Consider the following 15,377-nt stretch of genomic DNA (forward strand, 5'->3'; position numbering starts at 1 on the left):
CTTTTACCCTGAAATAAGACACCCATGTTCATTTTGTTATTGTAGGGTTGCTTGTAAGTGCAAGGCTGCGGATGCTGCTTGGTGGATGAGTTTGTGGGGAAAGGGTTGGGATTTTTTTTTCTTAATTTGAACCATTTCTTTTAAAATGACACACCCAGATTCTCACGGGCTTTGCTAATGGGGGTGAGAACGCCTTTAGTTCCTCTGCCCGAATTGGCAACGTTCCTCTAAAGAGGTCAAAGGTTACGTCTCTGTCCTGACTCGGAATCTATGTGCAGTCAGTGACCAAGAGAGTCTCGCTATTATTAACCAGAATAATAACGGCTCAGTGGCTTGAGCATTGGCCTGCTAAACCCAGGGTTGTGAGTTCAATCCCTGAGGGGGCCACTTAGGGATCTGGGGCAAAATCAGTATTTGGTTCTGCTAGTGAAGGCAGGGGGCTGGACTCGATGACCTCTCAGGGTCCCTTCCAGTTCTGTGAGATAGGTAGATCTCCATATATATTATATTGTCTGTCTGGTGGTTAGATCAAGGGGTGTTGTACTTAAAGTACTGCACAGGATCTTTTCAGGGGGAATAAGGCAAAACGCCACATTTATTAGTAATACATGTATTCATTAACACTGTATTATATGCATATAATATATTACACTTACACTCACACACACACACACACAAACCCATTCCGTCTTGTTGTTACCAATTAGTTGCTCCCCTTAACTTCACTGGCCAGGTGAGTTAGATGGGGGAGGGGGTGGAGCCGGGCTTCTGCCGATCCGGATCGATGCTCCCATGTTGACAAGACGAGACCCGGGGTCCTCTGCAAGACACCTCACTTTTATAGCAGCTTTCCTCTTATGCAAATCTATACCAGATTCAAACTCTGTGTCTGTGTCCATTGGTCCTTTGTGCTGCTTTCTTTTGAGTGTTGTCCCAATGCTGCAAAGAGGGTGTTTCCAAAAGAAGGTGCTTGCTTCTAACCCCCGAGGCTGTCAGTATGTCTGCTTGTCTTTAATGAGCCCACTTGACACGTTTTATTGTCCTTGGGTTTGGCTCCCAGCCCCTCTCCAACAATTGAGGCTGTCTGCCTTCCATGCCTTGCTCATCCACACCTCATTCATTCAACAGGGCAATTGATTAAGGGGGGGGGGGGGGGGGAGGAAGAGCTCTTGTTCTACTGCTAGCAAAAAGAAATGTTTCTTCTATCTTATTCTATCCATAGGGGCTATAATATTATACCAAGGGCAATGCAAAGTTTCTAAATGAGGCCTTGATACAAAGTTCCATGAAAACAGAGGTCACACGTGGGTAGACCCACCACAAGGTTATATGAAGAGGCACAATGTAAAGTCATATGAAAATTATCAGAGATTGATCTACAGGGGCTGGGAGCCCGGAGTCCAGGCTTCTCTTCCTAATTCTACCACTGACTCACTGTGGAATGACCTAACGACTCTGTGCCTCAGTTTCTCCATATGTAGAATGGAGATAAGGACACTGACCTGTTTTCCAGGCTTGCGTGTCTGTAAAGCATGTCAGGCTAAATGCAAAGATGCACGACAGTCATCCAGTCATGGCCCTTCGGCCTCGTCTGGCACCTTCCAGTTCAGGCTGTGAATGTGCTTTATGCACGGGTACGGCCTCCCATTCCCCCTGCGAGGATGGGAGTCTCATTGTCCCTGAGGTATAGATGGGGACAATGACACCACCAAGCAGTCTCCTTCTCAAACCTCCCTGCCCCGCCTCCTTTGCATAGGAATGGGGGCCACTCAGCTGTGCTGTCACAGACGCCTGTGCTCAGATTAGGCCCCGCCCCCGTGTATCCACTGACGATATTCTAAGCCCGGGGGGGTGCTCTCCTTCCTCCTCTATGCACACTGCGAGCACTCCCCAAAAAGGCAATGGAGTGACCTCGCATGGCTGGCCCCTGATTCCCTGGCTTGTTAGTGGCAGCACCATGAATAGAGCCCCGGAGCTTTGGGTCCCGGGTCACTACTAGGCGGTATTGACCCAGCTCCTCCAAGCCTCCCAGCAGGGGCCTTATAATGCACGCTGCCTTCTCCTTGCCGTGGCCTCCCCAGCATTCCTCAGGCAGCTCCCTTTGGCTTATTTCCATGCTCAGCATTAACGGGAAACCTGTTGTCTTGTCAATGCAGCAATCCACGAAAATTCCTTCATCCTCTTTATCACCTCGGCCCTGGGTCACATGCTCCTGACTTGCATTCTGTGGCGGATGACTAAGAAACACACAGTAAGTCCCGAGGTACAGTAACCTTCCCTTCTCTATTGTCACTGCTCTTCTCTTGGGTGGGCTGGGGGCACGCAGCTGGGGGTGGAGGGTGGAGATACAGACGTATCTCGTGAGCATGAAAGCGCCACGACGGGGCAGGATGTCGGCGCGACTTTAGGGGGTGAAACAGACCGAGGGGAAAGGTGATGACCGAAAAACATGTGATGGGCCAGTTAACCAAAACGAATTGAGCATTTATCTGCACACGGGCAGGTCTGAAGGCTTTGATTTCCTACTTGCTTCTCCTAAAACGTGCCGGAGTTAGAGTTGGAACCAAAACCAGTAACATAGAATCATAGAATCTCAGGGTTGGAAGGGACCTCAGGAGGTCATCTAGTCCAACCCCCTGCTCAGAGCAGGACCAATCCCCAAGTAGCTGGTTAAGGGCTCTTCTGTGACACTGCTTTCCCTAACCCGGTACACTTGGTTGGTGGAGCGCCTGCGTTGGAATCTGGACTCTGGTTTCTTGGTTGCCTTGCGGGCTGGGAGCTCGTGTTTTGTGGAAGAGTGAAACATCTGGAAAGGAATTCATTATTAATACACACCAGCAGAGGGCAGCATTAGCCACACTGGTTTTACATTCTTATACTTAGCACAGCTGTAAGCCTTTCCTCCAAGATCTCCGAGCTATTTACTGTCCCTCTGTAATCCTCTCAGCACCCTGCAAAGTGGGGTTAGTCCCAGTTTCCTAGGCTGGTACACTAGGCACAGATTGGTAGAGTGACTCCTCTGTCATATAGCAAGTCAGAAATCCAACACGGGAGTCCTGACTCTCAGTCCCCTGCTCCAAGCACCGGACCGGCTCCTGCTTCCGCTGGAGAGAGTAGGGCTGCTGGTTTCCAGCACGCTGATAGCTTAACATGCGTTGGGTTGTTTGAGTACTAGCCTGCGGGCTCCAGCTTTTAGGCTCTTCATTTTTTAGGCTAAGCCTTTGTACGTTCCCAGGGATTTCTGGAGCTCAGTGCTCCCTAACTCCCCAGCTCCTGCTGTCATCTTCCTGTTTCCCTTCTCCCTCTGGTGCCCACTGGAAAGATGCCCCTTGTGACAATGCTGCCCGTGGGAGCCAGCTGAGGTCACTCAATCGGGGTGAACTGCAAACAGAACGGGGCAGACAAACCCCAAAAGCTGGTGGATATTAGATTCACCGAGACAGCACAAAACAGCTTCTATAGTACCTAACTGGGTACTCAAAAATCCAAACAACGCAGTTCCCTTACAGTGCCCAATCTCAGGCCTCCGCCCAGACACATGTCAGATATGATGATGATTACTGAAAATCTTATCTCATCATATAAAAGAAAATGTTCTTCCCATCCCAAAGGGTCAGCCACACACCCAGGTCCAATTATAACTTAGATCTTACCCAAAATACACGCTTATAGCCAATTCTTGTTAACTAAACTAAAATTTATTAAAAAAGAAAAGAGAGCGAGTGTTGGTTAAAAGATCAATATACAGATAGACTTGAATTCAATTCTTGAGGTTCAGATACATAGCAGAGGTGAGCTTGTAGTTGCCATAGAAATAGTCTAGAAATAGTCCATAGGTTATAGTCCAATGTCCATATTCAGGGTGACTCCAGTCAGTGACTGGGGATCTCAATCCTTATGGCTTAAGGTTTCCCCTTCTTGAAACCCAAAACAGATCTGAGATAAAACAGGATGGTGTCTGTAGAAGGGTTCAGCCGGGTTCGTCCCTCTCCGGGACGGCGGAAAACCAGACCGCCTCCCTACGTCCGTTGGATTATTTCGGGGAACTACCCTAGCTGCAGGGTTTCACGCCACGGCAATGGTAGAGACCAACAAACAGCTCTATTCCACAGACCCAGACCCTAGTTCAGGGCGGTGCAGTCAAGAGTCTCTGGCTCAGGTCCTTATGCAGGGGCTGAGCAAACCGTTTTAACGCAGGCCCTAGCCCTGGGTCAGGGCGGGGCAGTCAAGAGTCTATGGCTCAGGCCCTTATGCAGGGGCTGAGCAAACAAATGAGTTCAGGAGGCCCAGGCCCTGGCTTCGAAAGGGCCTGAGGAGAGGGGGAGCTGGCCACCCACACATTGGGTGGCAGCGGGGACGCAGGCCCACCCACTCCACTGCGTCCCAGTCCAGGGCCCTAACAGCGGCAGATGGCCTGCTGCTGTGTCAGTGGGGATCCTGACCGCAACACACTGACATTTGCCCTGGGTGTGCTGCAGCCAGACTAGGGTCGGCTGCCCCCGGGCTACTTCCTACCTCCCCCTCTAGAGGTACCTGCGTCTGGTCGGTGTCCTCCACGGAATCAAGCACCCTGGGCTCCTCAGGGTACTCGGCGAGCGGCAGGCTTGGCAGCTCCTCTGGGTAGCTTGCCACAGGCAGGCTTAACAGCTTCTCCGGGGTCTGGTCGGCATCAGGCCTCGGCTGGCCTGGCCAGTCCTCGGGGCCAATCGCATACTGCAGGAGTCTCCACACCAGGAGCTAGGCCACAGGCGTCTGGCTTCTCAGCGGCCGGGGCTGTAGTGAGCTCTGGGGTTGGGCTTTTGTACTTCCTGTCCTGCGCCCTGACCTCTGGGGGGCGGGCGCAAGCTCCACTGGCTCCGCCCACTTTGGCATCCAGAGGGGTTCGTCCCTCTCCGGGGCGCCGGCGCCTCGCTACAGTGTCCCAGAGTTTTTATACATTTTCCAGCAGCCTCTTGGCCTGAGAGAATAAGCTTAATCTTTTGTCTGTCAAACACCCTGGCAATTAGCATAGTGTAATTTGTCCATTAAACAGTTCATATGCAGTCTATCACGACCTTCAAAGAGACATATAGACAATAATACTATTTCACTCAAGTGTCATCATAAATGTTAATGCTCCTTTTTTGATCTTTGAATCAAAGCTATAGCAATAGACAAGACTTGTCTGCTTACATCAGAAGCCCTGAGCAAACATCTCCCCTTCTACCTCTAACAACGCCGGCTGCATTTCAAAGCTCTATTCATTTACATATCTTCCTAACCAGTCTTTAAAGTTCGGCCATGGGTCAGGTCAGTCTGAGAGTTAATTAACTCTTTCTGGCCCCATGTCACCTTTCAATGAGATATTCTATTATACTCATAACGTCACACCCCATCCCAGAAATCCTGCTCACAGATTGCCCTGTCATTGGCAGCCCCAGCTGTGGGGCAGGGAGACCCGGAGATATGCCCAGGAATTCAGCCCCTCCCTGCGGGTCCCAGCTGAGGCATGCTGTCCACGGGAGAAGCTTGCTCTACAGGTGCAAAGTAGAAGCCTTCGGGCTCCAGGGCTGTCAGTCTGGCCCCTTTCACCCAGCCGTGAAATTGACAAAGGTTAGGCCATGTCCACACTACAAAATTATGTCGACTTAACGTACGTCAGCACACAGCCACCGCAGTTACTAAATCGCTTGTGTGTCTGCGTGCTTGGCGCCTTGTGTCAACGGGTGCGCCTCCTCACCAGTTGCGCTTGTATCGGTTGTACTGTCAATGTGAGGCATTGTGGGACAGCTCCTGAAAGCCAGTAACAGTCTCTGTAAGCAACGCGACGTCTACACTGACACTGCGTCGACCTAATGACCTCCACCATGACTCTGTGCTGCTTGGGGAGGTGGGGTTATTAAGTTGGCATAGAGAGGCGCTTACATCAGCAGGAGAGATTAATATGACTGGGACTTTTCAGCTTGGAAAAAGACGGCTAAGGGAGGATAGGATAGAGGTCTATAAAATCATGACTGGTGCGGAGAAAGTGTATAAGGAAGTGTTATTTACCCCTTCACATGACACAAGAACTAGGGGTCACCCAATGAAGTTAATAGGCAGCAAGATTAAAACAAACAAAGGGAAGTATTTCTTCACACAATGCAGTCACCTGTGGAACTCCTTGCCAGAGGATGTTGTGAAGGCCAAGACTATAACAGGGTTCAAAAAAGTACTAGATAAGTTCATGGAGGATAGGTCCATCAATTGCTATTAGCCAAGATGGGCAGGGATGATGTCCCTAGCCTCTGTTTGCCAGAAGCTGGGAATGGGCAACAGGGGATGGAGCGCTCAATAATTGTCTGTTCTGTTCATTCCCTCTGGGGCACCTGGCATTGGCCACTGTCGAAAGACAAGATACTGGGCTAGATGGACCTTTGGTCTGACCTAATATGGCCATTCTGAAGTGAAGACACTTCCACAGTTAGGTCAATGCAAGGCAGCTTATGTCAACCTAACCGCATAGTGTAGACCAAGCCTTAGAAACCAGCATCTGCCTGAGATGGAAAATGGTGCCTTGACTCCATGGAGAGTTGACAAGTCACATGGTCTTCAGGTGGCCACTTGTCACACGGTACACAGGCCCCCGTAAGGACATTGGGCACAGCTTCAGCAGATCTTGGACTCGCATCCCCCTCCCCTGGGAGGCGGGCTCACTGCGCACAGGTGAAATAAACCCAACTAGCTCCCTGAAAGAGCCACCTCCTCCTGTGACACCTCTGTCAGACTCTCACCGGCATATTGGGAGAGGTTTTTCCAAATGACACGACTGTGACTCATTTCAAGCGAGTGCTCGAAGAACAAAGCCCCAGCTAGTGAAGACTAAAGCTCCCGTTGGTTGGGGTTGGCTGCAGGTTGCCCGACGGTACCGTCTATCAGGGATGGTCTAGGGATACTTAATCCCGCCTCGACGCAGGGGGATGGACTAGATCAGGGTTTCTCAACCCCTGGGTCATGACTTAAAACTGGGTCACCAGGGTGTGTCAAAGGGTCACGTGGGAGGCCCTGGGGGGTGTTGCAGAGCCCCCCGCCCCCCTCCAGCAGCGGCTCCTGCAACTCTGGTCCTGCAGGGCTCAGCTCCCCGCTCTGAGCATTGCAACCAGGTGCACTGGGTCCTGGCGCCACTCAGGTTTGGCCCAGCCACCCCTCCATCATGATGACGCAGGGCCAACTGGGCCAAATATGGACGAGTGGCACTTATCAGGGGGGCCGGGCCAAAGCTGAGTGGCACGGCAACCCCAGAGGTCGTGATGCCCAGAGCGGGGAGCACACCCCCATGGGACAGGAGCTGCGGTATGCACGGTGTATTTATCCAGTATGTGTTACATTCATGTGTACGTTCTATATCGTGGGTGAAAAATACTTAGTAAGCCAGATACTTTTTGCACTGTGGCTATTGAGTGGGTGGCGAGAGGCCATTTTACAAATGACTCCTGAGCCCACAAAGGTTGCGAATCACTGGACTAGACGATCTCTGCCAGCCCTATGTTTCTCTGATTCGGTGGTTGGGAGTCCCTGAACGTCGGCGTGTCGGAATCTAGAGCACGTTATAACTTTTAACCATAACACAAAACATGTGCCCCGAGGTAAAGGCTTCAGATTGTAATGTGATGACAAATCGACCCTGTCACAAACACCACTGCTCGCTTCTGGGGTAAAAAATACACGAGAGAGAGAGAGAGAGAGATCTTTTTAGCCTTGGGGGAAATTCCCCAAGCTGGGAAGGAGACCAGGAATTCAGCTCTGTCCAGGGTTTGCGTGAGAGTGTACGGTCACTGAAGCTGGGGAACATCCTGCTTTTTTCCTGCTCGAGATGGCAGCAAAACTCTTATGAAGCGTTGAAGTGTGTTATGGATAGTTTGTAGCAATATAATGGGGGAAAGGAATGCACAGGGGCCTGGGGGGGCGCCCAGCCGTGGCCGAACGTCTCTTTTGTTGGCCAATAGTTTGGGATTTCAACCCAGGTTTTCAGCGTCCCGCGGTAACATCTCATCCGGGCACTCCCCAGTCTAACCCAGGTGTTGCCTGGTGTTAACCCTGCCTGCAGGAGACGGTGCCTGCCTGGCAGGGCTCCTCCTCTAGAGCCCGCATTGTGAAACCTGAATCTGCCAAGTCACCCGCTCGGCTGTTTCATTAGGTCCTTCCGAGAAGATTAGGAAACTCGGTGGGAGGCGGCTTAGGCTGCTCTCCCTGTGTGTGTGCGCAGTGGGGATGATGGCGTTCCTTACACCACTCCTGATCCTTCCCCCTTGTCCCTCATCTACCCCTCTCTTTTACACCTCTCATCCCCTCTAGGGGGGAGAACTCAGGACCAAAGGCGTTCAGAATCGTGTCTCCTTATTCCGAAGAGCCCAGCGGTGTCTTAGTAATTGTCCATCTCCAGTCCTAGTAACGAAGGTTCTGCCACGACCTCTGGCAACACCCAAGGGGCCAGACCCTCTGGGGACACCCCAAGCCACAGCGAGGCCGTGCCTGCCCAGATCTTTCTGCAAATGTAGCCTTACAAAGAAATGCTCTTGGTCTGCATTCAGGCCCCGGCTGTGCTTGTGGTCCATGAACATCTTTGTCCTGTCGTGCCCATCACCGTAGTATCTAGCAGACAGCCTGTGAAGGGTGCACTTGAGGCCTCCCACAAAGACCTAAAGCCTTTGGCTTCAGTTCCTCTGGTTAGAGGGATCTAGAGAGCCGCTCCTACAGATGAGCGTGCTGCCAGCAGGGACTTGCTCTCACGGGCGCTACTTCCTCTCCCTTTCCGGGAAGCGGTTCTGCGGACTGGGGGAAGCTGGAGTCACACTTTGGGGCCAGATAGGATGCATGGGGGTTGGCTGCTCAGTTTGCTTAAAGGTCTCTCCTGCCCTTCTCCGCCCCCTTCCCACCTGAGCATCCCAAGGCATTTTGCAGATGCTGATGCTTTAGCGTCGCAGCTTCCTTCCAGAACCGTCTCGTTATCCCTGCTCAGCAGATAGGAACGCGACGGCTCAGGGAGGTTAAACATCTTGCCCAAGGTCCCCCAGAGCCAGAGTTTGAATCCAGATCTCCTGACAGCTGGTCTCCCGGGCTCACCACCGGACACGTGCTCGCTTCTCTTCCACTCTCTCTTCCAGCAATACGCGCCTGGTGCTAGCTGGCTGCCGTTAACGTGGCGCGCCAGGAGGTGGCGCTGTGACACGGGGAGCGGGGCAGCTGGTTAGTCACACCCGTCTTTATCTCCGATGAAAGGTATCTGAACTAAACGGGTCAGGGTTTTCGTTCACACTGGAGCACGTAGCGGTGGGCGCTACTGGAGCCTGGGCAGGACCCTCCAGCCGGCTCCATACCGGGCATCCTCGTCACTACACTGATCTTGTGCAGCAAAGAGCCCTGGCTGGGAGACGGTCTCGGTCACAGGCTGGCCGGCCCTTTGAGGAAAGTGGGGCTCAGCCCTGCCTGTGGCCGGTGACCTAGGGCTGAAAGGGTCGGGCAGATTTACTGACCAGCTTGGGGGGAGGGAGTTAGGAAACCGAGCTGAGAACTTAGCAGGCACTGAGGGCCAGGAGCCTGGCTAGCTGCCTGGGCTCTGAGAGAAAGAGGCTGGTAAGCCTTCAAGGAGCAGCCTGGAAGGTTAGAAAAAGGGGGGGGGACTGGGTAACCCCCAGTTCTAAAGGGGAGAGAGCCAGGGGGGAAAGGGCCTAGAGGCAGTGTTGAGCTGGGGACCTCCTGAAAGAGGAGCTGTGCCCCCAGCGAGGGGCTGGGCAGAGAGCCTGTTTTTCAGTTGCAGGATGGTAACAATCCAGTCCCTGAGACGGGATGCTGTTCGATGACAAGCCTGCCTCGTGTATTGAGGAGGGAAACTGAGAACAGGCACCGCAGAACCACCCAAGACCAGCAGGGGGCGCTGCAACACTGGCAAGCCCATCCGCAGTCTCACACAGCCCTGTCTGGCCCGAGCAATGCGAATCTTGTGGGGTTTCTGGTCTATTGCTTGGTGTGTTTTCCTGGGATGACCTTGGTTTTTGCTGGGAGGAGCCCCCCCAGGCTTAGCTAACAGGATCCCAGAAAACCTCCCGGACCTGCAGATCTCCCCAGCCAGAACTGGATCAAACTCATGCTCTGACATGTACTACGAGTTGGTCAGCCGGTGGCATCGTATCCTTGGGCTCCTGCTGGGATGCAGCCAGCCGGTGCTCTGCCTGATGTCCTGGGGCAGGGGTCTGTCCTTTGGGCCGCGCTGGAAGGAGAGGCCATCAGGCACTTGCTTTGGCTGGCTCCCAGGAGCAGGGCGTTCAGTTCAGCATGCAGCCTAGACCGAGCTGCACTGGCACTGCTGTGCGTGGGGGTGGGGGGGCACGCTGGGATTTTTCTGCCAATCTCGGCTGGCCTCTCCGAGCCGGCACCAGACAAAGGCTTGGAACCTGGGGCTTGGGCCCGTCTCTTGCGACACCCAGGATATTTTGCAGGGGGCGGGAGGGCTCGGCTTGGCTGGAGAGCTCAGCCGTGGTGTTGCCACATCCTCCTCCCTTCCTGGCTGTGCCGTTCGCGCCGGGGCTGGAACTGCCAGTCTCAGCACTGATTAGAGAGAAGTTGGGGCAGCAGCTGCTGACCTGGTAGGAAATTCTGACCGTGGGAGTTTCTGGGGGGAAAACCCAGACAAACTCCTCGTGCCAGGAAGGTGGCCCCACGTCCTGACAGCAGCGCTGCCCTCCCACTGCAAACTTGGGGCCACCATCGGGCTCTCTGCTTCTCTTCCCCCACCCCAAGGGGCTGCAGAGGTGGGTTTCTGCCCTGGCTTCTGGCCTCCACCGGCGATCTGGGCCGGAGCAGCAGGCTGGGCGTCAGGAGGGCCTGCTGCAGGGGACAGTGCTCCGGGCAGGGGAGCAGGAACCAGATAGTAGCAGTGGTTGGAGGGGGAAGGTGCAGAGCTCCCCGCAGGAGGGAAAGGCCATTTGGGACTCCAAGGAAGTATTCCCACCCAGCCCCACCCCTTCGCACTTAGAAATCCTCCTGGGCGCAGCGGCCCCAGGCCGCTCTAGTTATTAGCCAGTTCCTAGGCACCATTTGCTTGGGAATCCGCTGGGCTACCGTCTGACCCCCGTCGGCCATAGAATCTCACCCAGTTACCCCGGCATTGCGCCCAGCGGGCTTGGGTTCGGCTCACTCATCTTCCAGAGACAGGCGTGAGATGGAGATTTCGCCCCTTCCCGGGGGACTTTGTTCCCAGGGCGAATTGCCCGGACTATGAAAAGTGGGTGCCTTATTTCTCATTTGAAGTTGCCTGATGTTAACTTCTAGCCATTGGTTCTTGGGGCGCTTCCCTTCGCTGCCTTCGAGAGCCCCGAATGGGATTTTAACATAAGCCACCTCCCAGCGCAGGGGAAGCCGCAACTGATCAGAAAGCACCGAGGTTCTGGGGTCAGATTCCCGGGGCAGCAACTGGAGCCTGCCCCCTTCGCCAAGCGTCACTGAGTGGGCGCAGGGCTGGCAGACGAGCGGCGATTCTCCTCCTTGCAGCTGGAAGGCACAAGAGGGAGACTTGGCACTGAATAAAGGCATTTCCTTGGAGTTGTGCGTGGATGCTTGGGGTGGGGGACAGGAACGGGAGGCGTCGAAGGGCGGAGCAGGGTTAGGAATGGCCAGTAGGGTCTCTTCCAGGTCCTGTATCCCATGTGCTGGGGGCCAATTTCAGTGCTGGTGTAAGAGGGTACAACACCCCTGGTGATGCAGGGATTTGCACTGTGTGTGGGGTGGGGGGCGAGGTACAACACCCCTGGTTATGCTGGGGTTTGCACTGTGTGTGTGGGGGGCGAGGTACAGCACCCCTGATTAGCTGGGGTTTGCACTGTGTGGGGGGGGTGAGGTACAGCACCCCTAGTTATGCTGGGGTTTGCACTGTGTGTGGGGGGGTGAGGTACAGCACCCCTGATTAGCTGGGGTTTGCACTGTGTGGGCGTGGGTGAGGTACAGCACCCCTGGTTATGCTGGGGTTTGCAGTGTGTGGGCGTGGGTGAGGTACAGCACCCCTGGTTATGCTGGGGTTTGCAGTGTGTGGGCGTGGGTGAGGTACAGCACCCCTAGTTATGCTGGGGTTTGCAGTGTGTGGGCGTGGGTGAGGTACAGCACCCCTGGTTATGCTGGGGTTTGCACTGTGTGGGCGTGGGTGAGGTACAGCACCCCTGGTTCTGCAGGGGTTTGCATTTGTGGGGGTACAATGCCCCTGGTACTGCAGGGGTTTGCACAGTGTGTGGGTGCTCGCATGTATGCGTGTGTGTCTGAGGTCTTGCAAAGCGTTGCGCTCATCACTGCTCGTGTTGCAACCGTCTTTGAGCAAGGACAGGACGGCGCTGGGGAGCTAGTTTGTAATGGGGAAGTAGAAACTCCAACCACCAGAGTTCAGTTTCCAGTTACGAGGCAGCCAGTAATGAGTGAACTAGCAAGGAAAGCTCCGCAGCGGGGAGGGACAGAGAGAGCAAGCCGGGCATGGGGCAATGCAGAGAGAACAAGGGAGATAGGGAACAGGCTGAATAAAGGAGAGACCAGGGCAGAGGGGTCAGGGGAGCAGACAAGTTTGGAGCCATTCATCCCCATCTGTCCACTGCCCAGGGTTCTGGTCCAACATTTGCATCTTCCCAAGTCTTCCCCGAGTTTCACGGCGTGTGTCCTCTGCAGCCCTCCTGCCTAGCCTGGCTTTCCCCTAAGGCGCGACCCAGCAATGCAGTCAGCCGTGCTCTTTTCATTTTGTGTGTGTCTCTGCACGTGCAGACACATTTCCCCTCTTCCGCAGCAGCTGGCGTCACCACGCTCTGCGCTTTCTGCTGTGAAACCTCCCAGGAACTTCTGGCTACTTATCCTCTGATTCCGGCTCTGTTAGCGGCACTCTGTGCCAAGGCCTGTTGCAGCTTCAGGGGGAGCTGGAAGACCACTCTGCTATGCATCGTTTGCTGTGCTGCGGCCACGCCATCTGGGCGCCGAATCCAGCAGATCCCCTGACCAGGAGCCCTCCAGATGGTATCTAGCGCATCAATGTGATGTGGGTGGTGCCTTGTATCAGAGAGACACAAAACCAAAACACAAGAGTTGCTGTGTGTTAACCCTGGTGCCCTGGCCAAACTGCAGTGACATCCGGCTGGCTAAACTTACTCCTGCTTTTTCCGTTCGTCATCTTCTTCCCTTACTGTTCTGCAGTGTTTGCTGCGCAGCTGTTCAGTAGCGACCAAGCTCAACCCCAGAGGTGGCCGCATTTCAGTGGTGGGTGAAGCAGTTCCTAAAGCTCTGTTTGACGGAAGTTGCTCTGTACATATAGGTAGAGAAATAGGTGTGAGATGAATTTATAGTCTTTAAAGTGCATTTCTAGGGTCCCCTGAGCTCAGCAGAAAGGGGCATGATACACAGGATCAATCTTCCTCAGGCATTTTTATAGTACTCCTCACATAGGAGTAAGCAAACAGAAGGTCGCTCGGTTCACACCCGTATGGCCTAGCGGAGCTGTGAATCTGTATCAGAACCCTGGACGGGGTCACCCAAACTTGTGGGTGTGCTAACACTCCCCATGATACCTTCAGCCAGCACACAGCAAGTGCAGCCCGCAGCGTTGCTGCTGGTCACTGAGATGAGCCAGCTATAAATATCCCCCAGAAATTCTCAGCACAGGAGCTGTATTTGTCCTCATGTTCACCACATGGGAACCGGTGCAGAAAGTGCAGACGCAAACCGAGCTGGAGCCAGAGCTGAAGTGTGTAGCGCTCAGACAAATGCCTCTAGGATCCTGCAATTCCCGTGAGAGGAATGTTTCCCGGCGGAGATCTAGGGGGTCCCTTGAAGAGTTTGGCTGGAGGGTGAGAGCTGAGGAGCTCTGGGATGGCTAAGAGGTGAAACGGGAGCAGCCCACACTGGGGTGCACGGTCTCTGCCGGTTTAAAGGCCCAAAGGTTTGCTGCAGCAAGAGCAGCTGTGTGATGGGGATTGAGCTGACACGGGGGCCGCCAGGACCCTGGCATGGGGAGGTCGGAGCGATGCGGCACTGGCTGGGCTTCCCGTTGTCCTGTCCAGCCTGGTGCAGAGGGGCAGGTAGCCGGGGGGCTTCGCGCTCGCTGGAATCGAGCTGCGTGGCTATGGGGCTGTGGTTTTCTGGGGTGGGGGGAGGAAGCTGTCTGCTCTGTTGCTGCTGACTAACTCCTGAGCGCATGGGAAACACGCCTCAGCTCGAGGTGTGCAAACGGCTGGACTAAATATACTTGGCTGTGGTTTCCTGGCCCAGACACGCGTTCGGGTACCTACTGCCGCTGCACGAGGGCAGCTGCTTGGGACAGTGAGCTGGCATCGTGGGGCCAGTGCCCGGCCTCGCTCCCTGCCGTCTCGCCGGGGGGAAAGTAGGAAGCTGAAATGACTGACTGAGCAAGTTCGACTTCCTGCAGTTTCGAGCTGGCTCCTGGGCAGCCAGCACTGCGGGCTGAGCCTTTAGGAGAGGCTGAAGCCAGCTTGGCTCTGAACTCCTTGAGCACCAGTAGCATCCGTGTCCTCTGGGAAGAGCCTGCGGCTCCGGGAAGTGAGGGGAGCGTGCCGCTGATGCCACCCATGCCGGTGGAGCGTTCAGCCTCTGTGTGCCTCCCTGGACGTGCCTGCTTATCCACCCAGCAGCCCTGACCCCCCCACTGTCCGCATTCTGTCCCTCACTCTTCTAGACCGTGCTCTCAGCCAGGGTCCCTGTCCGCTCCTCAAGCGAAATCCCCGGAGAGCGGTTCCCCCAAGGCGACGGCATCCGAGCTGCCCCCTTGGCCCGGTCTCCGTGCAGCCAGGGGGGAGTGGAGCAGGCAGGGTGTGATCGGAGCGCAAAGCTCTCATCTCAGACTATAACAAACCAGCCCCCAGGACGCTGAGGGCTGGCGGTTATTTTACAAAGCGCGTCCAGGGCAGGATCTTACGCGGCTCATCAGCAAACGCTTTGGCCTTCTGCAGTGAATGTGGGTACAGGAGGTCAGGCCAATGGGATCCAGAGACCCAAATTCCTCCAGGGCCGTATTGCACCGTCCCTGTGTTGTCTGCGCACCTCGCGGGCATTAACAAATGTGTCCTCACAACGCCTGGGCTGCTGATGCCAGTGTACTGATGGGGGACGCGAGGCCAAGACAGACTGAGCATGCCTGCACTGCACGCTAAGCCAGGTTTGAGCCCAAGCCCCACTTCTGTCCACACACGCTTCAGTCTGACTCAGGTCAGCAAGCACTCAGGACACCAGTTACTCCTGAGGGCGTTCTGTGCCAAAACATTAAAAATCCTGCGCCAAAAAATTAAAAATTCTGTGCACAATATTTTAAAATTCTGCATAATTCTGCACATTTTATGTGCAAATAAATGTGGAAGCTCCAGCATGGCATTGGGGAGAGGTGG

General features: G+C 54.5%; 1 protein-coding gene across 7 annotated transcripts in view; it reads left to right on the forward strand.

Moving 5' to 3' along the window:
• PGAP2 (post-GPI attachment to proteins 2) overlaps positions 1-15,377 on the forward strand; it is a 39,469-nt gene that overhangs the window by 11,778 nt on the left and 12,314 nt on the right. For 6 of the 7 annotated variants that reach the window (XR_010597940.1, XM_065581882.1, XM_065581884.1 and 3 more), the window contains exon 4: positions 2,157-2,263. Coding sequence is in view for 6 of the 7 variants with exons in the window: in XM_065581882.1 (XP_065437954.1) it covers positions 2,157-2,263 (107 nt within the window). In the remaining variant the exon portion in view is untranslated. The remainder of the gene's footprint in view (positions 1-2,156; positions 2,264-15,377) is intronic. The other variant, XM_065581881.1, reaches the window with a different exon arrangement.

Source organism: Chrysemys picta, chromosome 1 (assembly GCF_011386835.1).
Source record: "Chrysemys picta bellii isolate R12L10 chromosome 1, ASM1138683v2, whole genome shotgun sequence".
NCBI lineage: Eukaryota > Metazoa > Chordata > Testudines > Emydidae > Chrysemys > Chrysemys picta.